General features: G+C 45.7%; 1 protein-coding gene across 13 annotated transcripts in view; it reads right to left on the reverse strand.

Annotated features, from left to right (window-relative positions):
• Positions 1–411: 411 nt before the first annotated feature.
• The window catches only part of HMBOX1 (homeobox containing 1), a 207,133-nt gene continuing 183,372 nt past the window's right edge, over positions 412–24,172 (reverse strand). For 2 of the 13 annotated variants that reach the window (XM_033857580.2, XM_033857583.2), the window contains exons 7-11: positions 18,927–19,009; positions 17,222–17,317; positions 16,251–16,345; positions 15,973–16,044; positions 412–14,317 (exon numbers count right to left, since the gene is read on the reverse strand). In XM_033857580.2, the coding sequence (XP_033713471.1) occupies positions 14,180–14,317; positions 15,973–16,044; positions 16,251–16,345; positions 17,222–17,317; positions 18,927–19,009 (484 nt within the window). In that variant the 3' untranslated portion in view covers positions 412–14,179. Of the gene's footprint in view, positions 14,318–15,939; positions 16,045–16,250; positions 16,346–16,605; positions 16,649–17,221; positions 17,318–18,926; positions 19,010–24,172 lie in introns of those variants that run through there. The other 11 variants (XM_033857582.2, XM_033857581.2, XM_073805781.1 and 8 more) reach the window with 11 other exon arrangements.

The raw sequence follows: 24,172 nt of genomic DNA on the forward strand, positions 1-24,172 counted from the left end.
AATGAGGTGCTCGGGGCATGGCCTGAGGTGGGAGTTCACGGCTCAGCAAAGTCCAAGGGTGTGGTCCTCATGGAAGAGAAGCTTCCAGCATCCCAGTGGTTTTAGGATGTGGGAGGGTGGTGCCTGTAGTGAGGGGATCACGGGCGGGGAAGCTACGCGAAGAGATGGCTTCTCCTGGGGGATTCGGGGCAGACATGAAGGGAGCACAGGCTGGAGGAGAAGGGGCCGGATTCACGGCTGACGTTCCCTCAACCAGGAAGTGCTTGATTGTCCCCTTAACCCCTTTCAAGTGTCCTCGGGTCTCTGGGGCACCAGTCCGTTTTCAAAAGCATGAAGGGACAGATGCTCAGAACAGAAGTGACAGGGCACTTCCCAAATGACTGTCCTTACTCAAAGAAATCCCGACCAGTCTTTGTTCAGTTATACATTTTATTCTCTAATAGGTACAATACTAAAATAAACACAAATTAAAAAAAAGTTTTATTAAAACAAAACTGTACAAAAAAGCAGTATACTACATTTTAATTACAGAACAGTCTACTGTCCAAAAGGCACTAATCCAGAATAGGAGATACAATGATACAGGACTCATTGGAACTATTTTAATCAATACAATAGAGCACTTGTTTCTTTGACCATTTACATCTAGAAACAAGGGCTGTTTGCTACAGTCATTACACAATGTTATAAATATGAGTCCCACAGGTGAAGGTGCAGTATCGCTCTCCCTAGAGAAGGTTCACGTCACGAGGGACTGTCTTGGGGCTGAGAGGTGGGTGGGCAGCAGAGGCAGTCCCAGGCCAGGGCCTCTGGACGCCTTTGTGGTGGGAGGGCCGGCTGTCCTGGGCACGCGGAGCTTGTCCTCCGGCCCGGCCTGTCCGATGGGCGGTTTCTGGCCATTGCTGGCAGCCACGCTACCCCCTCTTGGGTGTTAGCACCGGCGGAAGGTGGGTTCTGAGACCCTCCAGGTTAACTGGGGCTGGAGGCCTGGGGGATGAAGCGCCAGCAGCTCGGCAGAGGGGAGGCGTTTTGTAACCTGATCTGAAAAAGGCAGCGACTACTTGGAAGAGGGGCGGGGAGCTCAGGGCCGGTGAGCAGGGCAGCACTGCCAGGCACAGCCCCCTGCTGCTTTCCGGGCAGGCTTCTGGCCCAGAGATGAGAGGCCCTGTCCCTCACTTCCAAGAGGTCCCACGTCCCCTCCCAGTGGCTGGTGGGGCGTCTGCGTTAGCTCTGACAGTCTGTTTGTTTGGAAGCTGATGTCTAGAAACGGGATTTTTGCTTCCCTGCGTCCTCCCTCAGTCCCACCTTAGGGCCTCGAGTGGCTCCCAGGCAGCCTGGGCCACTGTCCCGTGTTCGGTGGCCAGGACAGCTCTCTCCACCCCACATTTCATTCTCTCATGGACTCTGCCCCTAAGGAAGAGAGATACTGCAGCTTTCCAAACAGTGTCATTACACGTAAGACGAAGACAGGCATCTGATGTTAACAAAAATAAGTAACAAAGAAATAGGATTAAACCAAATCTCTTCTCACAGCATCCTATACTACATCCTCCTTCTGCTTAGCAGAAAATTGTACGTACACAAAAATACAAATACACAATTTTGTAGAACAGTCTGATTTTAATATATTTATATATATTTATATTTATACGAGTGGCAGGTTAGTTCATTATATAGAGCTTTTTGCACTTTTGGCTCATATGCAACAAGGCTTATAAATTCAGCTTTAGCTTTCATTCAGGTTTTATAGCTTTTGAACAAGTGTTTTCACATTTAAAGCAGCATCCAATTTGCACTAGGAGTTTGTGGTGATAGAGGAAAAGATGGGGTCAGGAGGTTACTGACAGGAAGGCGGGCTGGGGCCGGGGCAGATATACATTCCAGTGTGTGTGGCGACGTCGGAAGGATTGCTATGGGACAGAGTTGACCATGATGACCCCTTGAGGTAGACTGAACACCTTACAGCAGACTCAGACACAGGTGTGACTCCCCTCAGGGACACATGGTGCACAAGATGGGGACAGAGACCCGGAGACACCAAAGGGAAACACAAAGACTAAGACACGACGGCGAAGGCAGGGGGAACGCTCTGCCCCGACCCCCCCCCCCGCCTGCCCGCAGGGGCCCCACTCAGCCCGTCGCAGGTACTCCAGTATTTGGAGGATGCTAAAGACTTTCCAGCAGACCCGAGGCACCCCTGGCATCTGATCAAATGACCCCCATCAACTCGCCTTACACTTTAAACTCGCTGCGCCAGCGAGTTCCCACCCTACAACGGACGCCCAGGGAGACGGAGCCGCATGGGGTTCCGCGGCGGGAACCATCCCCCAGCGCCCCCGGTCCAGGTGAGCCCCCGGTCCAGGTGATCGGAGAGAAACCCGCCTCTCCTCTCCTCTCCTCTCCCCTCCTCCGGTTCAGCCTCGTGCCAACCTCGCTCACACTCTTCAACTACAACACGGGGAGCCGACAAGCGCCGTGGAACCTGTGGCCCGGCGCCTGGAGCGCCGAGGGTCTGCTCGGGGCTCGGCTCACGGGGGCAGCGGCTCCACGGCAGCCTCACAGGCCACCTCCACGGCGGTGCTCGCCCACCCCATCGCTTCCATCTACCGCCCCCGTTGGCCACCCAGCTCAGTCCCTGTGGCAAACGCTGTACGTGTTAAGTGGGAATGCCCAGTGTATGGGTCACTCCACTGTCCGAACAAAAATGCTGGATTCATAATGAAAATAAAGTGCCTGGGTATGGATTGTTGCATTCTGCAAAACCCTTCTTACTCACCAGCCAGTCATCCGAGCGCTGCTGGGTGCCACGATGTCAACAGTGCGGCCACAGAAGAACCCTCCTCATCCGCCCACCACGTGATCAAGGCCCCGAGTTTAGGTCAGACTTAAAGTACTTTAAAAAAGAAGCAAACAATCTCACACTCGTTTTCAAAGATGCACTTCTGATCTTGTTTCACCCCCTACCGATGACGGCCTTTCTGGGCCCTTGTGGGCAGACACCCTGATCCCTCAAATCCAGGAAGAGAGGACGAGGACAGGCAGCCAGGGGTCAGTGACCGATGACGGCAAATGAATAATCCTGTTTATAGCTCTGATTGACTCTTTGCCTCTTGGGTCTGGACGCACCTTCTGGCGGCTGTCAGAGACGCCCGGGCTTCTGCACCGAGGCTGTCTCGCTCTCCCGCTCGCTCGCTCGGCAGCTGCGGACTTCGCTAAGCAGGCTCCTACACAGTCTCTGGGACCAGGACCGGCATCCCGTCCACAGAAACGCCCGTGAAGCAGCAGCACAGGGGAGAGCGACAGCCCGCGTGCTCACCCCTGCAGTTGTTCTGCCTGCGGAACCCGGGGACCCTGGGGAGGGGCAGCCACCGTGGCCACCCACCCCAAGGGCCAGGGCAGGGTTGGGGAGGGAGGGCAGGGCACAGGCCGACTCTGGCGGGTCCCAGAGGTCTGTAACTTGTGTAGGCACTTAAAAAACAGAAAGAGAAATTCATCCTCGGAAGGTGCTGCATACCCAGCGTGACCACGGCCTTGGGAGGGAGGGGAGCCCACGGGGGATCAGAGAAGGCTGTGGGCTCTTCCAGGGGAGGCGGCTGTGATGCTCTCGGCATCTTCTGGCGGGGACAGTGGCCCCCCTTGCGGCCTGGGCGAACCGGCAGAGGCCTCTGTCCTTCTAGCTTGGGCAGAGCAGGAGGGACAGATGGGGCGGAGAGCACGCGCGGGGTGCCTGGGTGGCCGGCTCTAGGCTCGCAGCCGCTGGGCTGGGGGTGACGCTCGGGCTGCACGGACTCGCTTCCTACCGTCAGTGCGCTTCCTACCGTCAGTGCGAGAGAAACTACTAGGAAGAGAAGAGGCCCCGGTGAGACGAGGGTTCTGGGAACCGAGCGCAATCAAGAGCAGCCCTGCCAGAGCTGCCAGTGCAGGCAGAGAGCTCTTGCCCCGCCCCCCGTACCTTTGGTTTCCGTTCGTGGTGCCCATTTTCAGAGATGAATGATGAAGGGGTTCACTGACTAACAATACTGAATGTGGTTTCCAAGGCAAATGAAAACTAACGATAATGCTCCTGACAGGAGCCCGCAGCCCAGCTCCCTCACCTTCATTCGGTCCACTCCTAACGTACGTACTGCCCTGCCCCCCGTGGCATAAAAACAAGAGTTCAGGGTAATATCACTAGAGTGGCTGCTGTGTACATTAATACAGCACTAATGCCGTTCTCTTTCCAGTTTAATAGCTTCAGTGAATGATGAAGTGGAAGGATAAGCGTCACAACTTCATGCTGGGCTCTTAGTTCCAGTAAAGCAAAAGGAGAGGTTTCCGTGCTCAAAGGAAGCCAGAAATCAGACAGATTAGTTACACCTGACCTGGAGGGAGTGGGAAGTTACGAAGAGAACAGGTGTCCTGGGACCAGCTCTGCGTGCACACTGGCTGGTGAGTCACGTGCGCCTTCCTCGGGAAGAGCCCACACCTCCCTTCTGAAGTCTCCCCCAGCTGCCACCAGAGATTCCAAATCGGGATCAGCACCTCAGTGGAAAGCACACGTGCCTTCTTCCCTTCCCTTTAAGGGTGGGTTTATTTGGTGGGGTGAGTGGAGTGGATAACCAAAACCCCCCACGAGCCGGCTAATGAAACAAGGTGCCTATTACAAGGGCCACCAATCCCCAGTGGTCAACATGGGGACCCTCTCCCAGGGCCACTCCCAGCGAGGCCTTGCTCCTGGGGCGGTTCCCGTTCTTGGGCTTCAAGGATGCTTAGGGCACGACTAAGCGGTCGGAAGAGAGAGAAGCGACAGAGCCGGCCCCTGCAGAACCACCTATTGAGAGGTAAAGAGCTGGAGAATGGGAGGGAGGCGCATGGATTTTAGTTAGCTGAGTCCTCAGGTCAGCTTAGAGCCCGCGTCCCTGACAACAGTCACTGAGCTGCCACACCAACCCCAAGGCAGCTCGCCCCTGAGCTGGACTGTGGTTACCAGAAAGTTCTTACGCCGAGCCAGAGAGAGCCCACGGCAGGGCAGACACTGATCCAACACTGGCATTCCAGAGCCTCCAATCTCCAAAGCACTGGCCCAGCCCCACCGCCTCTCGTGATTGTGACGGAAGGGACAGTGGACTGAGCTGGAATGGCTTAGCGAAACTTCCAAACACAGGCACTGAAAAAATGCTCCAAGAGCTGAATAGAGAGAGAACAGGAAGAGTGAGCTTTTAATATTCTCTGCTTCCACTTAGAGCACCTACCCCCAAGCAATGCTAGGATATTCGAGTTCCCCTCAGAACTCAGACTGTGACAGCCAAGATCTTCCATCCCAGCAAAAGGCAAGACCTTCCCATTCACCTCCTAGAGGCGGAGATGGGGACAGGGGACTTGAAACAAGAGGTTTTGCATCACAGCAGCCAAGCCTCACTGCGTTCACTGCGTTTCTGTAACCATGAGTAACAGGAGAAAGGCCAAGGAGGAAGGATGCCCTGGTGTCTAGATCATCACAGTGACACTGGTCCAGTGTCGGCACAGAAATGATGGCGGGGCAACAGTGCACCAGGGGGGAATCATCCGGCAATGCCTAAGAGAAAAAGGAACAGGTTAAGTACAGAGATTTCACTCAGCAGGGCCAGGCAGACATCCTGTTAATGTTCTACCAGGATGAGAGAAGTGACTGGAGATTTTACTTGACTTCATTTAGGGGGTACTGCTCAGTATGGTCTGTGAATCTTCAAGAATCAATGAGACAGTGAAAACACTCAGCACAGTGCTGGGCACACAGGACAAGCTAGCAAGTGTCAGCGGCTACTTCGAGCTTCGAATGCTTGGGAGGTACGATGATTTAGAATGACGGCATCTTTACTCTGGTTACTTCTGGTGTTTTCTTCCAAAAAAATACATATTGCAGGGGTAAGCACTACCTGTATTTTCACTGATTTTGGTAAGCTGGCTTTATTTTCTTTTTAGCGGGGCTGCGGGTGGTAAAGGAATATGTGGTGAAGGGTTTTCTGAGTCACCAAAGTGGCCTGTGGAAACATCTGGGGAGGGAAATGTCTGGCCAACTCCAGTTCTTTTTACGTAGCACCATCCTTTAAGCAGCACATCTAATACTTTGATCCCTAAAGGAGTAGATTGTGTTTGAAGGTTTTAACTGCAGTGATAATTCTATTTTCTTTGAATGTAAGCAGATAATCAGAATGTTCTGCTGGCTGGCTGAATGCATGTCTCACAAATCACAGAATTATACTCATCTAGTCAGTTTTCAGAATCGCTAATCTTAAGACAGATTCTCAATTCTAATGGAGATAGTTATCTTTCAGCAGTTGGGAAAATAAGAAAAGGGATGGGATACTGTAGTCTTCGGGGTCATGAATCCACAACCATTCCAGCTGTCAGATGACCAACAGGATCCCATAAAGAAGTCCCAATGACTGCACGTCTATCTTGAAAGCAGGTGGCATGCAGGAGTCGGGGTTAAGTCACTTTTAGATCTTGTAGGAAAAGCAGCACTGAGTAAAAACCCTTTATGGCATTATTTTTCCTGTTCTAGCACAACTATTACACATTTGATTGCAAGTATTTTGAGGGGGAAAAAAAAGAATCCCAAGGCAGAACCTTTATATCCAAATTCCTGTGTGTGTGTGTGTGTGTGTGTGTGTGTACTGGGGGCTAAAGGGAGAGAACAGTTAGAAAGCAGCAGCCTACCTCAGCATTTTTATGAAACTGAAGTTTAATGTTTGGGTTAGGATTCCCTCTGATATGTGGAGAGGGGAGAAGATGGGTAAAAGGGTAAGCAGGAAAGTATGAACAAAAGCAAGAGCTGTATTTTTCTTTAGCGGCTGCCACCTGACCCTGGAGTGTCCAGGCCTGAACAAAGGGCTCAGGGGCCAGGCTCACCAGCACAGCCAGGAACCTCAGGGACTGAAACGGCTTGTGAAGGGCCACTTGGCACTATGTTGGGTGCTGGTATTTGTGTAGACTCACTCTTGATCATATAACTGAAGTGACGGGAAAAACCAAACAAGGCATATTCTAGAGAAAGGCTAGATAGTGACGCAGCAGCTCCCGTCCAGCCTGAGGCCTCAGGGTGAGAACACGGGCTTTGTGGGCAGGCCATGTATGGTGTCAAGACAACATGGTGCTCCATGGGACAGGGTGGGTGGAAAAGAAAAAAAAAGTGGGAGGGAGAGAACATGGATGTGGAAGGGCCAAGGCGGGGGCAATCCCACTGACACAGCAGAACAATGGGGAAAACTCAGGGTAACCAAAGGCTGCTGACATGAGGAAGCTGGCAATTACCAGAGATGTGAGCAAACCTGGGTGAAATTCACACGTGTCCTTCTCCACCAGTAACGTTAGGACATTGCAAACAACAGTATTCCACTTATGCCGCATAGTTCTCTACAGACCATATGTTTTAGTTTATTCATCTGTGTTCGTGTCATGTCTTCTGCTCTAGCTCAGGAAAAGCCTATCTAACTCAAGTGTAAGCTCCTGTTTGAAAAACACTTCCTGATGGTGACGGCAATGGAAGTATCAAGTGACCAAGGGAAAATGTGAATTCTAGGGAGCTCGTGAAGCAGGAAACATCAGGTAAGGCCGACACGTGACCCTGGCTGGTTGGCATGTGGGACAGAGTACTCTGGAGGCCTCATCAGTGGTTGACTCAGTTTGGGATTCTGACTGTAGTTTCTGCCATAGATGGAGCAGGTTGAAACTGGATGTGAGCGACAGGTTTCATGTGACTTAGTCTAATGGGGAGCAGTAATCAAAGGCTTCCATTCTGAAGCTGAAATAACTCCAATCCTTCTCTTTCACTTAGGAGAGGACGCGAACACTATGTCATTATTTTAGTTTACTGAGTTGCTGTTCCAAATGTTCTTGGGAGCATTAGTGCTAAAAGGGAACAGGGAATGGGAGATCTGCCATTTTCAATCACATAAAGGACGGAAATCCTTTTAATTATGACCATGCCAATCTACATCTTGCTGTTAAAACAGCTAATTACATGTCAGGAGGACACTCAGTCATTCAGAACAATTGTCGTTATATTTTTATATATTCATTCTGTGCCACCCCCCTCAATCGCCATGGTTACAATTTGAAAGGATTCAGGCAAACCTTCATTTGCTCACAGCACACCAACGTGAATCTGAGAGTTAATTATGACTGTATAGAGCCATTTTTATTTAAGGGAGAGAATGAAAATGGAGTCACGGGGGCCGGCGTCCCGAGGTGGTGTGAAGCGCCCGTGGAGCCGTGCACACTCGCCCGCGCCCAGGCCGGCTCACACGCCACTGCCGCCCCCGCACCCACCGGAGGGCACAGCGCTGCCGTCCGGACGGGGGCAAGATGGCTCCCGTAACTGCCCAGGAAAAGGGATGTCAGGAGGGAAGCGCAAAGGCCCCCCGCAGAGGCGTCCTTCCGCTTGTTGTGCGGGAGCTGCGGCTAATGAGAGAACGGGTGTGAGACGTGTGTGGGAAACTGCAGGGTGTAAAAATGCTAGTTAGATTTTGCTTGAATGCACAGATTTAGTTCTGCTCACTGCCTGGCCCCAGGTGTCACAGGAGGAATGATAAAAATGAAGCCCAGGATAGGCGTACCTGGAATCCCAAGGCGCCTACCACGTCCTCGAGGTCTTTGGGTGACAATAAGAAGGGGATGCAAGATCCCCGCGTGCAGCCAGATTTTCCCTCTCCTCCCTCCCATGTTTATTCCCCTCTTGATTAGAAAAGAAAACCATTGTTACCGGAAACTAGATTTCTCAAGATCGTTAGCTTTCCTTTTGCTGCTGTTTCTCATCCCCACTAAGGAAGAATAATGAAGCTGGTATGGAAACTTGGTCAATTTATAAGCTTCCAGCGATTAGTGAGTCAACCATCGACCCTCTAAGACGGCAAGAGTAGTAGCTTATCACTTTTAGCCTGTGAGAATTAAGAACAGCCTTTTGTATAACCTGTTTGTGAGAGGGGTTTCTGTGACTGGAAATGGACTTATGGGCTTGATGTGTTTAAAAAGCCTTTCCCACCACCTTAGTGCGGCAGTTCTCTTGAGAGCAGTAAGGAAATCTTTCCTCTTAAGTGATTATCATCTTTTGAAAAGAAGACCCTATCATGAAGGCAACCGCAGTACAGAAAAAGAAAGGGCCCCTGCTTTGACAGCACACCACCGTTAGGGCAATCCTTCCAGGATAACCTGGGCATTCACGGTTGCCTCCCGGGGAAAACCTCCCATTCTCATTATGGTGCGATACCTTTAAACTGGGTAATTTAGGTATTACCAGGTAATGGCAACCAGACAATATGGAGATTAAGAAACAGAAGAGGGTTTCCAGGGCATGCAGCTCAGTTTGCCAAATTCAATATGGCTAACAACTGATCCCCCAATCCTGAGTAAACATCCTTGTTATTTAGAGAGCACACAAAAAGGAATGTCTTACGCAGCTCCTAGCCCTGCCCCGCTGCACCCCCCCCCACCCCACCCCTGTGCCCCGCAGAGATACCACCAGCAGGAGCTGGTCAATGTGCCCAACGTTCACTTGGGAAATCTTGACAAACAAACGCGGCTCAGTAAAGCTATAAATGGATTTGGCTGGTCTCAACGCAGCCCCAATGAATACAGTAGTAAAACATCACTAATAATCACAACAACAAAATGACAAACTCTATCACCACTCTGACATAAGATTTAAATCACACACAGTGATTAACACAGAAAACCAACGCACGAGTAGAGGGTCAGGACTATTGAATGTAGAGTGCTACTGCACACAAGGTCATCAATAAGAAGAAAAATTATTGCCTAAGAATCTGTTGAGACTCATTGGGGAAAAAAATACTCTGGTGGTTCTCTGAACAACAACAAAAAGAGACAAACAGCAATTTTAAAAGGCAGAGCCACGAGTTAAATGGGAAGACTGCTTCTACCCAAACCCTTCTTAAGACCAAAGAGAGAGAAGGACTTGACGTTCACATTTTAAGGACGGGGGTGGGGTATCATTTATGAAAAAGGGATTATTTCCACTGTTGTGGGCAGAGAGAGTAGCTGGTCAGCGGAATATGTAGCTGGTCAAAAAGCTGGGCTGCAAGACAGGAAGGGGTGTTTGTGTGAAGAGATGGACCACACCCACCTACTCTGCCTGCTGCAGAGGATAAAAAGATTCCAGCAAGGAGTCAGCTCAAGATGAGACCTTGGTTTGGAGCCCAGAGGAAAAGAGAAGAGGAGTTGTTCACAGACAGAGAGGATGTGACTGTAGATTCCTGATGAAATGAAAGTCTGTTTACTTACACTTGGTGCCTGATGGTTGAAATCCAAGAGGGAAGTGTGTAAAGACAGAGGCCGAACAGGGAGAACGAAAGCAACTGTATCACTAGCTCTTCACGAGTTGTCCCTTTTGAGGTAAAGGTGCTGTTCATCAGCAACTACTGCCATGATAAACCTACAGGACACGGGGGCTGGGTTTGCATCCTCCCATACTGAGGGGCTGCTCCCTCCCTCACGTCCTTTTAGGTGATCACCGCGCCTGAGCTGAAAGGGGTCTTCCTGTTCGAGGATCTCTCTTTCTGTGAAGGACTACGAGACGTGGGGGAGAGCCCACCCACCGAACGACAACATGCGGGAACTCTACAAACTACAGGCGGGAGGAGGCCACCCAAAGTACTGAGACTTGAAGAAAACTGCCTTAAGGGGTGCTCCGGCCTTACAGGCTTTGCTGAAACAAACCACAATGTCTATTTGGTACTGACGGGTCCTGGAAGGTCGCAGATCAGAGTGTACCGTGTAGCCCTCCCTGGCCTTCATCTGCTGTTACGATTCTCAAGAGATGGGCAGAAATGGCATTAGGATGGTCCATCTTTAAAGGGTCCCTTTGTAAGGCTGTGTTTTAAGAAGGCTAGGAAATTTACCCATGTGACCACAGTATAATTCAATGAAAGTGTCTTAAAAGAATAACAGACAAGTTACCTGAACTGCTTGCAAGGTTTCCCCACCTGACACATTCAGTCTTCCTCACCTGGGAAGGAGCAGCCCCTGAAAGAGTCCTCGGGGGCCTGAAAAAAGTACAGCAGGAAGTGAGAAAAGAGGACAGAAAAACCGAAAAGCACACGATGGGATGCTTTAAGAGCCTGGCTATTTTCCCTTCAGTAAGAGAGCAGTTTAGGGTTTCTATTTTAATACCACCTCTTAAGCCTGAAAAAGCTTAAGAAAAAAATTTACTCCCCAAAGATATTACAAATTAGACAGTGGCAACTCCATATGCCACTGTAAGAACTAAGGTAGCCTGGAGAAGACAGCAGAGTTAAACCTGATGACAAAAAACCAATGGTAGACTTAAATCGAGGCCCCAAAGAACTAAATTTTCACTTCTGGAGAAAAAGCAAAAGTTGTATGTAAGGCAGTAGATGTTAGAGCAGACCGGCAGTCGTCTTTAATCAAAGAACTCCGCGTGCAGGGCTCCTTCCTCCAGTTCCTACTGAACCCAAGGCAATGCTGCCCCGCACTGGCAGACACATTCTTTCACTTTTCCCAGATTTCCAGGTAAGCACCTGGTACTGCCTTCATGGATACTCTCCTTTACTCTTTGAAGCTTTCTTTCCTTCCTTAAAGGTCCTAAATCAATGAAACCTTTTAGCTCTTCTCTGGCAATCACCCTGTTTCTTTAGAAACTGCAGCTGCCTTTACAGTTTGAGTCTGTTTCTTTAAAAGGACCAGCAAGAACAAATGATACTAGCAATCCCATCTTAAAGAAGCTATCAATTATAATAATCTCCTTACAATAAATCATGGATGTGGCTTGTCAGTATATTTTTCTCTCTCCTTTTCTTTCTGATTCAACTGAAAATAAGCAGACAAAATTCCACCGAAATGGAAAGATATGTTGTATTTTTTCTAAATAATATCAAAGGAAAGGAAAGAAAGATAACACAGTCTTCTAATAGAAATAAAAAGTCAAACACACCGAGAAAGAAAATGAGTGGGGGGATCGATCATTCCTGAGAATAACAAATGCTACTCTTGAATTCGTTGGTTCAAGTAATATAGTTAAACAGAAAAGGCTACTCCATTTTACTTCAATTCTTGGAAGCTGGAAAAAAATATATACATTTTCCCCCTGAAATCCAAGGACAAGAGCAGGCCCAGGCCCTGCCTGTAGCTCTATAAAGTCACAGACCCACAGAAGGTGGCACCTTCATGCCTCTCAAAGGCTTCCTCACACTGACATAAGCAGGATGAACAGACAGTGGAGGTGATCTCATCAGCGTGTGCCTTAGGTGGAGTGAGACCAGCTAGAAGCTGGCGGATGTTCAAACTCACTGCTGAGGAAAGGAGAAATGAAGGCGGCCAGTCATTCTCTCTCTCAATGGTTTTAAGTTGAAAACATCTGGTGGGGGAGGAAGGGTGAAGAGGTAAGGAAATGGCACCCTCCTTCAATTTTAGAATCACTTTCAGGCAATGGATAAACACATGACGCCCTGCTTAACAGCCAGGCCCATATTCCCCTTTAAACGAGGCTTCGTTGTCTGTAGGAAGGAGAGAGGGAACGAGGCAGGAAATAGAGAGCAGCTGTGCCTCTTTCAGACGCACCCTACGCTGCTACACTGAAGGCTGTTTCCTCTTACCCACAGTGACACTGTGTCCTTTAATCGGGATGCCAAGAGATCATTTTCATACAAGGCCAGCAGATGTAATTTTCTTGGACGCATGAATAGTTCATCATTTTGCTACTGGACGACAAGGTGATCACAGGGTGACTTTATAACTCAAGTTCACTGTTTGTTTGGTATTTTGAGTTCTCAAAATGAAAAAAAGATTTATCAAATATAAATATCTTTAAAAAGTAACAAAAGTGCTACATATGTGATCAAGGAAAAAAATTCCATTAGTTACTGCCGCTTAAAGTAGATTAAACTTTACAAATATTACCACATCCATTATCAGTATGGCTTCCAATTATTAAATAAATTGCCTGTAGCAATATAGCTTTTCACACCTCTACAAGGACAGAGTAAAGAGAACACCAAAGCAGTCACATCCTGTTGTATCTCGCAGACCCACCGCATAAGTGGCAAACGTCCCCTGCTTTTTTTCTGCTCCTAGTTAGGAAAGTATTTGCGTTTGTGAGAGTCAGTCAGCATAATCCCGCTATAAAGTCCTCTATCAACCTCTCATGTTGAGGGGGCTTCAGTTAATGGATACAAAGACTGGAAGTTCATTCACTTACTTTTGACCTTAGCTCCATCCTCGAAATGCCTTTTTTTGGTAGCAGGGAAAGGGGACACAGACAGGAGGCAAAGCAGCTTCCGTGACGACCTCCAGCACCTTTCCAGGCCGGCATGTACCTGTGCCACGTACTGTATAGTGGTTCTGAGAACTGGACCTAACATCCATTAGACCTTCAGCTCATGTTTTTTCCCAGTGCTCTCAAGCTGGGCTTTGTGGGTTTGTTTTTTTAAATGACTTTTGTTTTTTGTCATTTTTCTGTTTGTTTGTTTTAATCATGGTCCCAAAGGCAGAGGCAGTATTTTATCTACTTAAGTCACACAGCTTGTGAGAGGAAAGGATGTCTGTGTCAGGCATGTTAACATCAACCAAAATCTGAGATCGAGTGTTTCCACTGACATTCTTAGCACAGCACCCAAAGAAGTATAATCTAGCCACAGTGTGACTATTATGAGGCACGGCTTATTGCAGCTGGAAATCAATTCTTCCCACACTGAGGTGGGGGTTCTAGTGTCCCTTTTACTCTGTGGGTACTCCCCAAATGGCGTCTGTCCATCCTGGGCCACACTACCTCAGCTTGCATCCTACCAGTCTTGGGGAAGGAAGGGGTACAGACTAGTGTTACAGGAATCTAAAGGTACCCAATACACACAGCCTAATATTTGAGAACTGAGGGCTATCTAAATACCTGGAAGCACTTTCTTGGAATGCTAAGACAGAGCAGCAAGATTTTCTAGCCTCGGGGTCTGGGAGAGGGAAGGTTGATTGGTTGGTTGGTTGGTTGGTTATTATTTACTGGGAATTAATACTGAGAGTATATGCAAAGGCTGAGGGCACCATGCCATCTTCACAGAACAAGACCCTAACGGCTAACTGACATACAAGAAACTGCAAGTTATACTGTAAGAACACATGTTAAGGACCGAGGAAAGTCTGCTAAGGTGCTACGTCTAAACTAAGTTAACTTCTCGTGTCCAATCCTCCCTCATCAGTCGTCATCCAGGGCCTCTGTCTTGATTTCGTTGGCTCCTTGTCGGGCCAATGCCAAGATAGTGTGGTTGACTGCTGCCATTTCCACAGCTAATGAGATGGGGTCTTGGTGGTCACTATGGCTAGTGCTGTCGTCCTAGATGTGCAGAGATAAGAAACAAATGTTATTAGTGCACTGGTAAAATTCTCTAGCTCACAGAAAGGCATGCTGCGGGCAAGGGGAGGCAGAACATTCGTGGGAGAAAACAGAGTTGGGGGCGTCATGATAGAATAGAGGTGAAATGTATTTAAGTAGACACTGAATGGATATAGGTCCAGAGACCTCGGGTTGGCATTTTTATGATTCAACAAATAAAAAGCACTAAAATGTTTTTTTCTTGTTGAGAATTTTTTCCTTCTATCAGAAAGATTGCTGGGGATGATGATCAAACCTGGACCATTCCAAGTTTGCAACAAATACAACACTAGTTACTGAAGGCCAAACTAGGTGAGCTTAAATTCTGGATTGGTGCTCTTACGAACAGATTATCAGAATTCATAGTATCTCTCTACTCAACTGAGAAGACTAGACAAAACTACAGCACCAACACCTTTCGGATAAAAATGCATTTTTGTAAAAAACAAACCAACCCCCCCACCCAAACCCCAAACTCTCAATTACAATAGGACAAAAGTGTAACTGCTGGAAATGGCTTCCCGAGAAAATGTCACCTGGCACTCTCCCACTGTAAGGGAGCCGGGCAAGGGAAGTGCAGGTGTCTTACTTGGAGGGAGTGCGAAGCTCGCCCTCCGCAACGCCGATGTGTTAAACAATACAGCTGTGGAGGAAACTGGCACTGCAGGATGTTCGTCAGGCGCTGAAGATGGTGTTTCACACAAGGGGTAAGTTTCTCACCTGTCACATCTTCAGGGGAACTCTGCATCGAAAAGCTTTGGAAAAGGGTGAGTCCCTTTGGGCGAAAAATAGCATGGCATGTGTTGCCCTTAGGGCATCTGGGAGAAAAAGTGGAAGTGATCCACCTACATTGGTAGACTAAAAACTAACAGGAATGTTTCCACTTAGACTCACACAACATTCTCTTGAGTGAAACATGGAGCGCTGATTTGAAGTCCTCAGAGGGAAATTCTGTGCTCATTCGCACAGGCTGGCCTTTAGTTTAAGTAGGGATCAGCATGGAACTGCTGGTACCCTGGCAGTGGCAGTGTCTATGCTCAAGCCGGTAAACAGGGGCTGCAAAGCGGTCGGCAGAAGGCCACAGTGGACTCTATTAAAAGAGCTGGCCGAGGGGCAAGGTAAAGGTGTACATCAAATAGGAAAGAGCAGATGTTTTCCTGCTGGGGCCTAGGAGAAGAGACCGTACATTCTCTTCATATTCCAAATGGAATGAGTTTAAAATCCTATAAAAAATGTAATGAACTCTGTCAACAGATATGTGGGGGGAAAATTCCCACATTCTTAGTTACTGAATTATTCCATCCAGTGGCTACAATTAAATATATTTTCCCCCTAAGCAGTGGAGAGTAAGTCAGGGTGAGGTGGGCAGACATGCATTTATGAGAGGGTGTGTGTGTCCATGTGCCAGAGACTCTGGAGGAACCCACTATCTCGGCACGAGGGTTCCCACGGCAACGGGGCCGAAGTGGGTGGGCCCTTCTACTGTGTGCTGGTCCGAACGTGTCCAGGCAGGGTCACAGCTGCCCGCAGCCCCTAGTGTCTCTCGGACAGTGAGTGTGTGTGTGGTGGACGGTGGAACTTGCTTGTTTGGATCAGATCCTCCTCTCTTCTTCTACCTTCTCTGCTTCTCTGCCTCCCTCTGAACTTCTTCCCTCCTCCTCCTCCCCATTGCGTACTTGCCAAGTATCCTGTTATATGACAATAAATCCATGTGGGTGAATAACGATTTCTCACAAATTCACTTTCAAATTACACGAAAATCTAACTAGACACAGGAGCCGAGTGGAGGGACATTCGCTTGCCTCCCCTCCCCCACCCCGTACAAAACGCACCCACGGAATTGTCACACCGTCCCACCCACCCTGTATCCGGCAGCCTCCCCTCCGCTGCTCACCTGCTCTGAGTAGTCATTTCCGTCGACGTCATCACTGTTGGAATGGCCTCCGGGACTCTGTACATCTATCCCATGACTCTCCAGGATTGCTGCTTCTTCGAAAAAAGCAAATAGATCCCTAAATTATCTGTTACATCGCCATCATGGTCTAAACACTGAGTTTGTATTGAGGAAATTAGAATGCAATTAAACAAAAACCTAGACTCCTCTCTATGTTTTGTTTCTTTTAAATTGCAGACAGATGGAACTCGGCGGCACAGAGGTCAGGGGAGGAACACGTTTCCCATTCTGGAGCCCCTGCTGCTATGCGTGTACATTTGAGTGGCTGACTGTTAGGTGCTTCATAAATACTTACCAACTAATTAAACAGCTCTCCTGTCTTGGGGTTCTATAAAACACTTGAGAATTGTAACGATGAAGGGGAAGGAAGTACGTTTATAAATGAAACACAATTTTAGAAGCTCAAAACCACCCCTCCACCCCAATCTCATCAATTCATGTTTCTTAAATGCTCTCTCTTTAAAAAAAAAAAAAAAATCTCGCCTTTTACTAGGTTCCTTGTATATTAAGACTCTCTTATTCCAATTTTATTAATCACATGTTTCTTAACATCTAGGTCATATAGCTCAGTAATAACGAAGACGCTAAGGGTATCACACTCCCTCTCTCAAGCCCTTACAAGTATCTTTAATATGCACCCCAGGAGTAACTGATCAGAGACATTCTAGATTCTAGCATATTGAGAACAATGAGTTTCAGAAATAATGCCATTCTTATTACAATACAAATAGTGTAATTAATATTAACTTCGCATTATTAAAACTACAATGAAGAAAAACGTAAGGGCAAGTCTCATTAGGCTTAAGAGGTAGGATCATTTAGACCTGCAGTTCTAAATGGAAGTCACTCTTAAAATAAACGCAACGTCCATGACTGCCTCAAAAGAGACAGCAGCCTCTCTGATACATTACCGATATTGGCTCTCCTCTTGATCTCCTTCCGTCTGTTAGCAAACCAATTATACACTTTCAGGGAGGTAACTCGTTCCAGATCTGACAGTTTTTTGCCTGTGAATGCATGCAATAAAATTCAGATAATCTATATCTGAGACTAGTTTTAAGGGTTACTACTTTTCTTTTTAAAAATGTTCTTTTGATTGCATTTCTTGCCAGAATAACAGATATAGAAGTAATATTTTTTAGCATGAGCTAGTACTATGTACAGACTCAATTACTGAATGAATAAACATATAAATAAACATACAAATAGCAACTAATAACACAAAATGCTTGAATTCAGAAAACCACACAATATTAGGGAATTCCAATATTACTACATTAAAGAATCCGGTCTACTAGGGGTTCAGAGTTCACATGATTGTATATGAAGGTTTCATTTGATCAGCATCATTCTAGATGAATATGTTATTCTTTATCAAGTTTCCAGATAGCTGAAGTTTATTTACATCTTTAAGGCCTTATATTACCTAGTTTCCTGCTGTCTTAAGACAGAGAATGCTATCCATGTTTTCTTGAAGATTAAGATCACTATGACCAGCCGTAATTGTAACTATGCTGGAACACACAGCACAATTCAAACTGCATTTTAAATGTATTCTCTTCTTTGCTGTCAAATGTGACGTTTTATGGATAGCACCATGTTTACCAACATGGCAACCACCTTGTACCTTTCCCTCCTCCCTTATTCAGCTTTTAATCCACACTGGGTGGAGAAACCAGAAAACAGGTTAGGCCCTTGATGGTAAGGGGGTGAAGTATTTTCCACGAAGAGTTTGAGTTCCAGCACAGCTTTAGGGCTGGGACTTTTTGGCTTGTGTAAAATAAGGGTACAGGTATCACTGTAGCTGAGCTTGTATGTTCTAGATTATTAAAAGTCTGGCTTCTAACTAAGGGGGGGGATAAATTAGTATTTAATTATTATAAAACAGTGATACTTTTGTGTTGTTGATATATATAGCCTTTAAGCCAATCTACGTAACTGGCCAAATGGAGATCAACTGGATCATCTTAACTGAGAATGGTTTCTGGTTAAAAAAAAAAACCCTGTAAAACATGAAAGAGCACTTTAGCACTTGGAAGGAAAGATGTATGAGTGCTTCAGGGGTTCTGTGGACTTGCACAGGAACAACAGGACTTCAGAATGGAATTACCCTACATTTTTTCCCACCTAAGAAGTCATCCCGATGTAGGAAGGAGGAAGAAGCCAACTCCAAAAAATTCTTTCTTCAAGCAGAAAGACAGACTTATAGAATTTTCAACAGTTGTAAAAACACCAAAAAAACCCACACACCCTATCTTAATAATTTCATTAACTAACCTTGCTTAAGTATACCAAACTTTAAAACTATTTTGAAATTGGCATATTTATGCTGTATTTTTGGAAAAAGAAATCTACACAGTCTTCACAAAAAATAATTTCCAGGTTGCGTATCTCAAGCAAGGACACTCGCTGGGAATTGCCACATGAAGTTTGATTTGGAGTAGCGTGATCACCCCCTAAGAAGCACTGTTTGAACAGGACAGGGGAGTGGCCATCCACAGGAGGATGGCAGGAATGGAGCCAAGAGCACCCCGTTGGGAGAGGAAGAGACTTAGGTCCCAAATGATGACCTGAGCCGAGAGCTCCAGCAGAGCCAAGCAGCACTTGCTACCTTACCTGGCTTCTGTATAACTGCGTTGCAAGCATTTGCAATTTCTTCTCTTTTTGCTTCATCTGGGTATTGATTCTCATTGAAGTAACTGCAGAGGCAACCAATTAAGACACAAAGTTCGTACTTTTAAAAACTGTGCTCTCCTTAAAACACCAGCCCACTGAAAAAGATGTTCTTCTTTAGGATGTAACATTAGAGTGTTTGGTCCAGCCTGTCCAATGGAATTTTCTGTGAGGATGGAAACGGTCTGTTCTGTACTGTCCAACAGGGTGGCCGCTACTCACATGTGGCTGCTGAGCACGTGAAATGAAGCTGATGTGGTTGAGGAAGGGAATTTTTAATTTGATTTAATTTTAGTAAATTTAAATGTAAGTAGCTACATGTGACTAGTGGCTTCTATATTGGATAGTACAGGTCTGGCCACTGCTAGGCTTCATTAAAAGAGGTCCTTGAAAAAAAAAGTTACTTGTGATATGGGTGGCTGGTTGAAATCACAGAGTTCTGTTATTAAGGCACTGGTAACAACAGAAATCTCTTTGTGTGTCACGTTTGTAGTAGCAAAAGTTGGAAATTACCCAACTGTCCCATCAGTAGGAGAATGACAGAACAAATTATGGGACATCTATATTTATACATAGCTATTTAAAAATTACTAGAAAAACTATCCATTGGCCTGGAGAGATGTTTATGACACAGTCCTAAGTGCGAAAAACAATCTGTAGAATAATGTGCATGTAAAAGTACTGTTAAGAAATTTGAAAAATTCCTGTCTATGTGTACTTAAATTTGCATGGATAAAAGCTGGAAGGGTACACATCAAGCTGGATTACCTCCTTGTGGGAGAAGGGGATTCATAGGAGGAAATTTAAACATTTCTAAATTTATTTTTGCCTTTTCCCCTATGTTAGAAAAGCATATATTGCTTCTATACAATAGTACTTAAAGAAATTAGGCTTACTGAACCCATCCCTAGCATTATCAGATCTGTGAGACTATATGTGGGAACAGAATGCTTATTAGTACTACCTCTTCTGTCATCTATGAGTTTAAAAAAAAAAAAGTGGACTTCCTTGGTGGTGCAGTGGTTAAGAATCTGCCTGCCAGTGCAGGAGACACGGGTTCGAGCCCTGGTCCGGGAAGTTCCCACGTGCCGCAGAGCAACTAAGCCTGCGATGCACAATTACTGAAGCCTACGCGCCTAGAGCCCGTGCTCCACAACGAGAAGCCACCGTAATAAGAAGCCCACACACCGCAACAAAGAGTAGCCTCCGCTCGCCGCAACTAGAGAAAGCCCACGTGCAGCAACGAAGACCCAATGCAGCCAAAAATAAAATATAAATAAATAAATATATAAAAGACAAAAAAGAAAAAGGGAATTTCTGTGCTTTGAACCTGGAAACTTAAGATCAGGAAATGATTCCTTGTTAAATTCTAGTACCTCTCATCTCCTCAGGGGCTTCCCTTCCCCCAGAAAGCAGCTTTCCCATTCCTTCACCCTCTGTCTGCACTGGTGAAAATGCCATTCTACTGGGAATAAACACTGGAGGCCCCTAACCCTTCCTGTGAATCCCCAAACCCGCCTTCTGCAATGCCAATCCCTTCCCCTGAAGCCCTCTCCATGAGACCATCCTTCACTGTAGTCCTGACACAGCAGCTGCCATCACCAAACAGCCTTTCCTTTTCTAAAATACAAGTGATAGAACGATATCATCCAGTCTTGTCAACTACCACCCTCCACAAATGGTCTCCTGCTTAAGTCCAAGCTTTAAGCATCTCTTCCCACGTGACATTCTGCTATCATTTTTAGGGCTTCCCTGTTCATACTGAGAGTTCTTCCAATCTCTGCTCCACTTCCACATTCCTACTGACCTTTATCTTTACTCCACTTCTGCTATTTACTTGGGCAAAGACACTATGGATTAGTTTCCATTAACCAGCATCACGGGCATCACCTGGCAGCTTGTTAGAAAGGCAGAATCCCAGACCCCACTTCAGACTAAATCAGAATCCGAATGTTAACAAGATCTCCAGGTGATTCGAATGCACATTAATGTTTAAGAAGCACTGGATTAGCTCATGCATTTAAAATTCAACAACAAAGACAACAAAAGCAGATATTAAGTACCTAATGTTATGTGCATCCACTGTGGGTAAAGAAGAGAATTAGTTTCTGACTTCAAGGAGTTTATAATCTACTGAAGACACATATAAATCAATACATTTGTGATAAAATTCCATAGGATGTCCGAACAGAGCAGAGTTCACACAGACGAAGGTGTGCTCAGTGTTGCTGAATGACCTGGCAGAGGAAGTGCCGTCTGAGTTCGGTCTTGAAGATGAACAGGAGTTTGCAAGGCAGAGGAGAGAAGGAAGAACATTTCATGCGAGGGAAAGAGCATGAGCAAAGGCAAAAGGTAGATAAAAGCCTTGAGGATTCTGGGCATAGAGAAGAGTTCAGTGTGGTTAGAATATGGGGAAGCAATGAGGAGACACTAGTCTGGAAGAGTAGGATGGGGCCAGCCTGTGATGAGCCCTGTCTGTTCTATGAGTAGTAGAGACTTCACCCTGAAATAGAGGTTTTCAGGCCACACAGAGATATACTCCCATCTGTGTTTGAGAATGATAACATATCTTCAATACTCAACCCTATGATCTGAAATTCTGAAATTCCCCAATCAACCTTCTACTCACCTACTCCACCTCTCCAAAATAATTTTTTCTTCACCTTCTTTATAATCTTGAATCCTTTAAAACCCTACTGCAACTTTAAAAATCTGTTCATCTATTACTCTTCTTCTGGCCTTACCTCTCATTTCTCAGCCTGAACTCCATGGCAAGCCGAATCAACTGTATCTCTTAGGAGAAATTCTGATTATTCAGCTTTTCTGTCCTTCCACCATACCTATCCAGCCAATCTCCCACCCTGCAGAAAGCACCTTCCTCTTGTTTTCTTCCATCCTTCTCGCAGGGTACCAAGTGTTCCTGGACAAAGTCATAAAATAGGGCCAATTGGTTTCTTTATAAATCTGTGCTTTTGAACCTTAACTGGGCCCCTCATTTCTGTTGGGAATGCTTTTTGTCCTTCTAGCCAACTGTCTTTAATACTCCATCTTTAGTGCCCCACTTACCCGAAACCTTTCCACTCTGAAGTCCCAAGCCCTCAAACCCACTACCGTCATTCTTTTCGCAGATGCCCTTGCCTCCTCTTTTACCAAGATGGAGGTTATTAAATATGGGTTTGCTTAATGTTTTTAGCTTCTCAAGTTCTACATGTCTCTGAGTCACTGCACGTTCTTCTCTTCATCTCATGGCAGAGGAAGATGCATCCTCCTCTTCAAGGTCTACTTCTCCACTTGTGCCTTTGATCTCATCACCCCCACCCTCCTTCATTTTCTCAACTCTCTCCTTTCTTTCTTGCATACCCCTTCTTTTCCCTGTGCACATGCAATTTACTCTATTTCACTGATTTTATGATGCACATTTCCTCATTATTATAATCTCTAAAATCAGGTACATCTTATAATTGGTGGTGTCTGAAAATTAACTGGCAGTGTCCTCCCTCCACCCACGCCCACCCCAGTACCATAAACTAAAGGTGTGTCATACAGTCAAAGCCTTCTTAGGTTTGATGGAATATGGTAGCTGCTAAGACCTAGAGCTCCTGTTTCAGCTACAGCTCAATGGCTACTACTACACCTCATTGTGGTAACTCCTCTTCCAAATTACTGCAAAGCCTGTGACCGACACTCTACTCCCTCTAATGTCTAATTAATATTCCTAATGTACATCTCTAGTCATGCCACTTTTCTGTTCAAAAGTTTTTCAAGATTTATTATAGAGGTGTTTAGAGTTCTCCCCCAAACTACCTTTGCATCTTTATCTGCTGCTACTCTCATACAGGCATGCTACAGTCTAGGAAAATGGAATAGCCTTGTCAACCCCCTGCATCTCTGTGCCTTTCTCCTACCAGTGTATCTGTTTTTTGCCTCCCTGCCCCCAAACCATCTTGTCTGTCTTTCACATCATTGCTCAAATATCACCTCAAAGGTAAATAATTTCCTTACCCCATGAATCCCACAGCATTTCATCTGTTCCTCTCTTACACCTTTTTCATCTTGTATTACAGTTATCACTGTACACCTCTCTGACTACACTGAAAGCCACCTGAGGCCAGGGTGCCAAGTCTGACTCATCCCCACATGCACTCCTCATTGATGATATGCGCTCCTCAGTAACAATGGAAAAGTCCCCACCAGCCCAGTGTAGGGGCCTCCAAAAGAAATGGATGTCACTGTAAATGAACTGTTGACCATCAAGGGTATAGAGTTACTGCAACAGGGTCTTGAAGGGTACATACTAAACTGTTACAAGTGATGATTATCTCCTGGGAGCAAGAATGCTGGGGGCGGTGGGTAGAAGAGAGGGAAATATTGGTGGTAATTAAGATCGGTTTTCACATTCTGCTTTGTATACGTCTCTGTTGAATTTCTGAAATGAACATATGCTATTTTCATAAATTTCTTTTTAATAAAAGAACTTTGGGAAAACATTCAGACAATTAAGGACTAGTTTACTGATTAATAACTCCATAAACAATTTATGTTTGGAAAGTATATCTGGATTGGCTAGAAAATATTAGGTTTGTGATTGCCATTCTAGTCACTAACAGAATAAAACCGTAGTATTTCTGGAAGTTAAATAAGAATTGGCAGTGATTCGTGGCATATATGATTAATGAGTTTAAAAGTTTTTTAAAATCTTATTTAATTTGTATTTTTAGGATTTAACTATATAAAATAAAGTCAGAATAAAAATAAATTGGTAACATCTTCCAAATTAAAGACTCAAGAATATAATTCACTAACTATAGTTCTAAATCTCTAAGCCTGGCAATTAATACTTTCTTTTCTGTTAAAGACCTATTATTTTTATAATTAAGAAATGTAGGGCTATTGAATATTTCAATTTTCATTAAAATGTGCTACCACAGCTGGAGGTGTGTACACTGGGCTGTGAGCACCACTTTTCATCTTTTTGCAATGTTTCAATGTTTAAAAAATATTAATTAAATATCGATAGTATAATCTAAACTGATAAAATGATATATTTTAAGATACTTCATGGTAAATATTTAAGTTTAAAATGTAATAGTTAAAATTTTTTTGCAAAAAAATTACAAAGCTCTTAAAGCTTTCTTCTTGGTCATGGTGGGAGGGGTGGCAGACAGACACACTGCACTGATGTAAAGTGG

The sequence above is a fragment of the Tursiops truncatus genome, chromosome 6, assembly GCF_011762595.2.
Source record: "Tursiops truncatus isolate mTurTru1 chromosome 6, mTurTru1.mat.Y, whole genome shotgun sequence".
NCBI classification, from domain to species: domain Eukaryota; kingdom Metazoa; phylum Chordata; class Mammalia; order Artiodactyla; family Delphinidae; genus Tursiops; species Tursiops truncatus.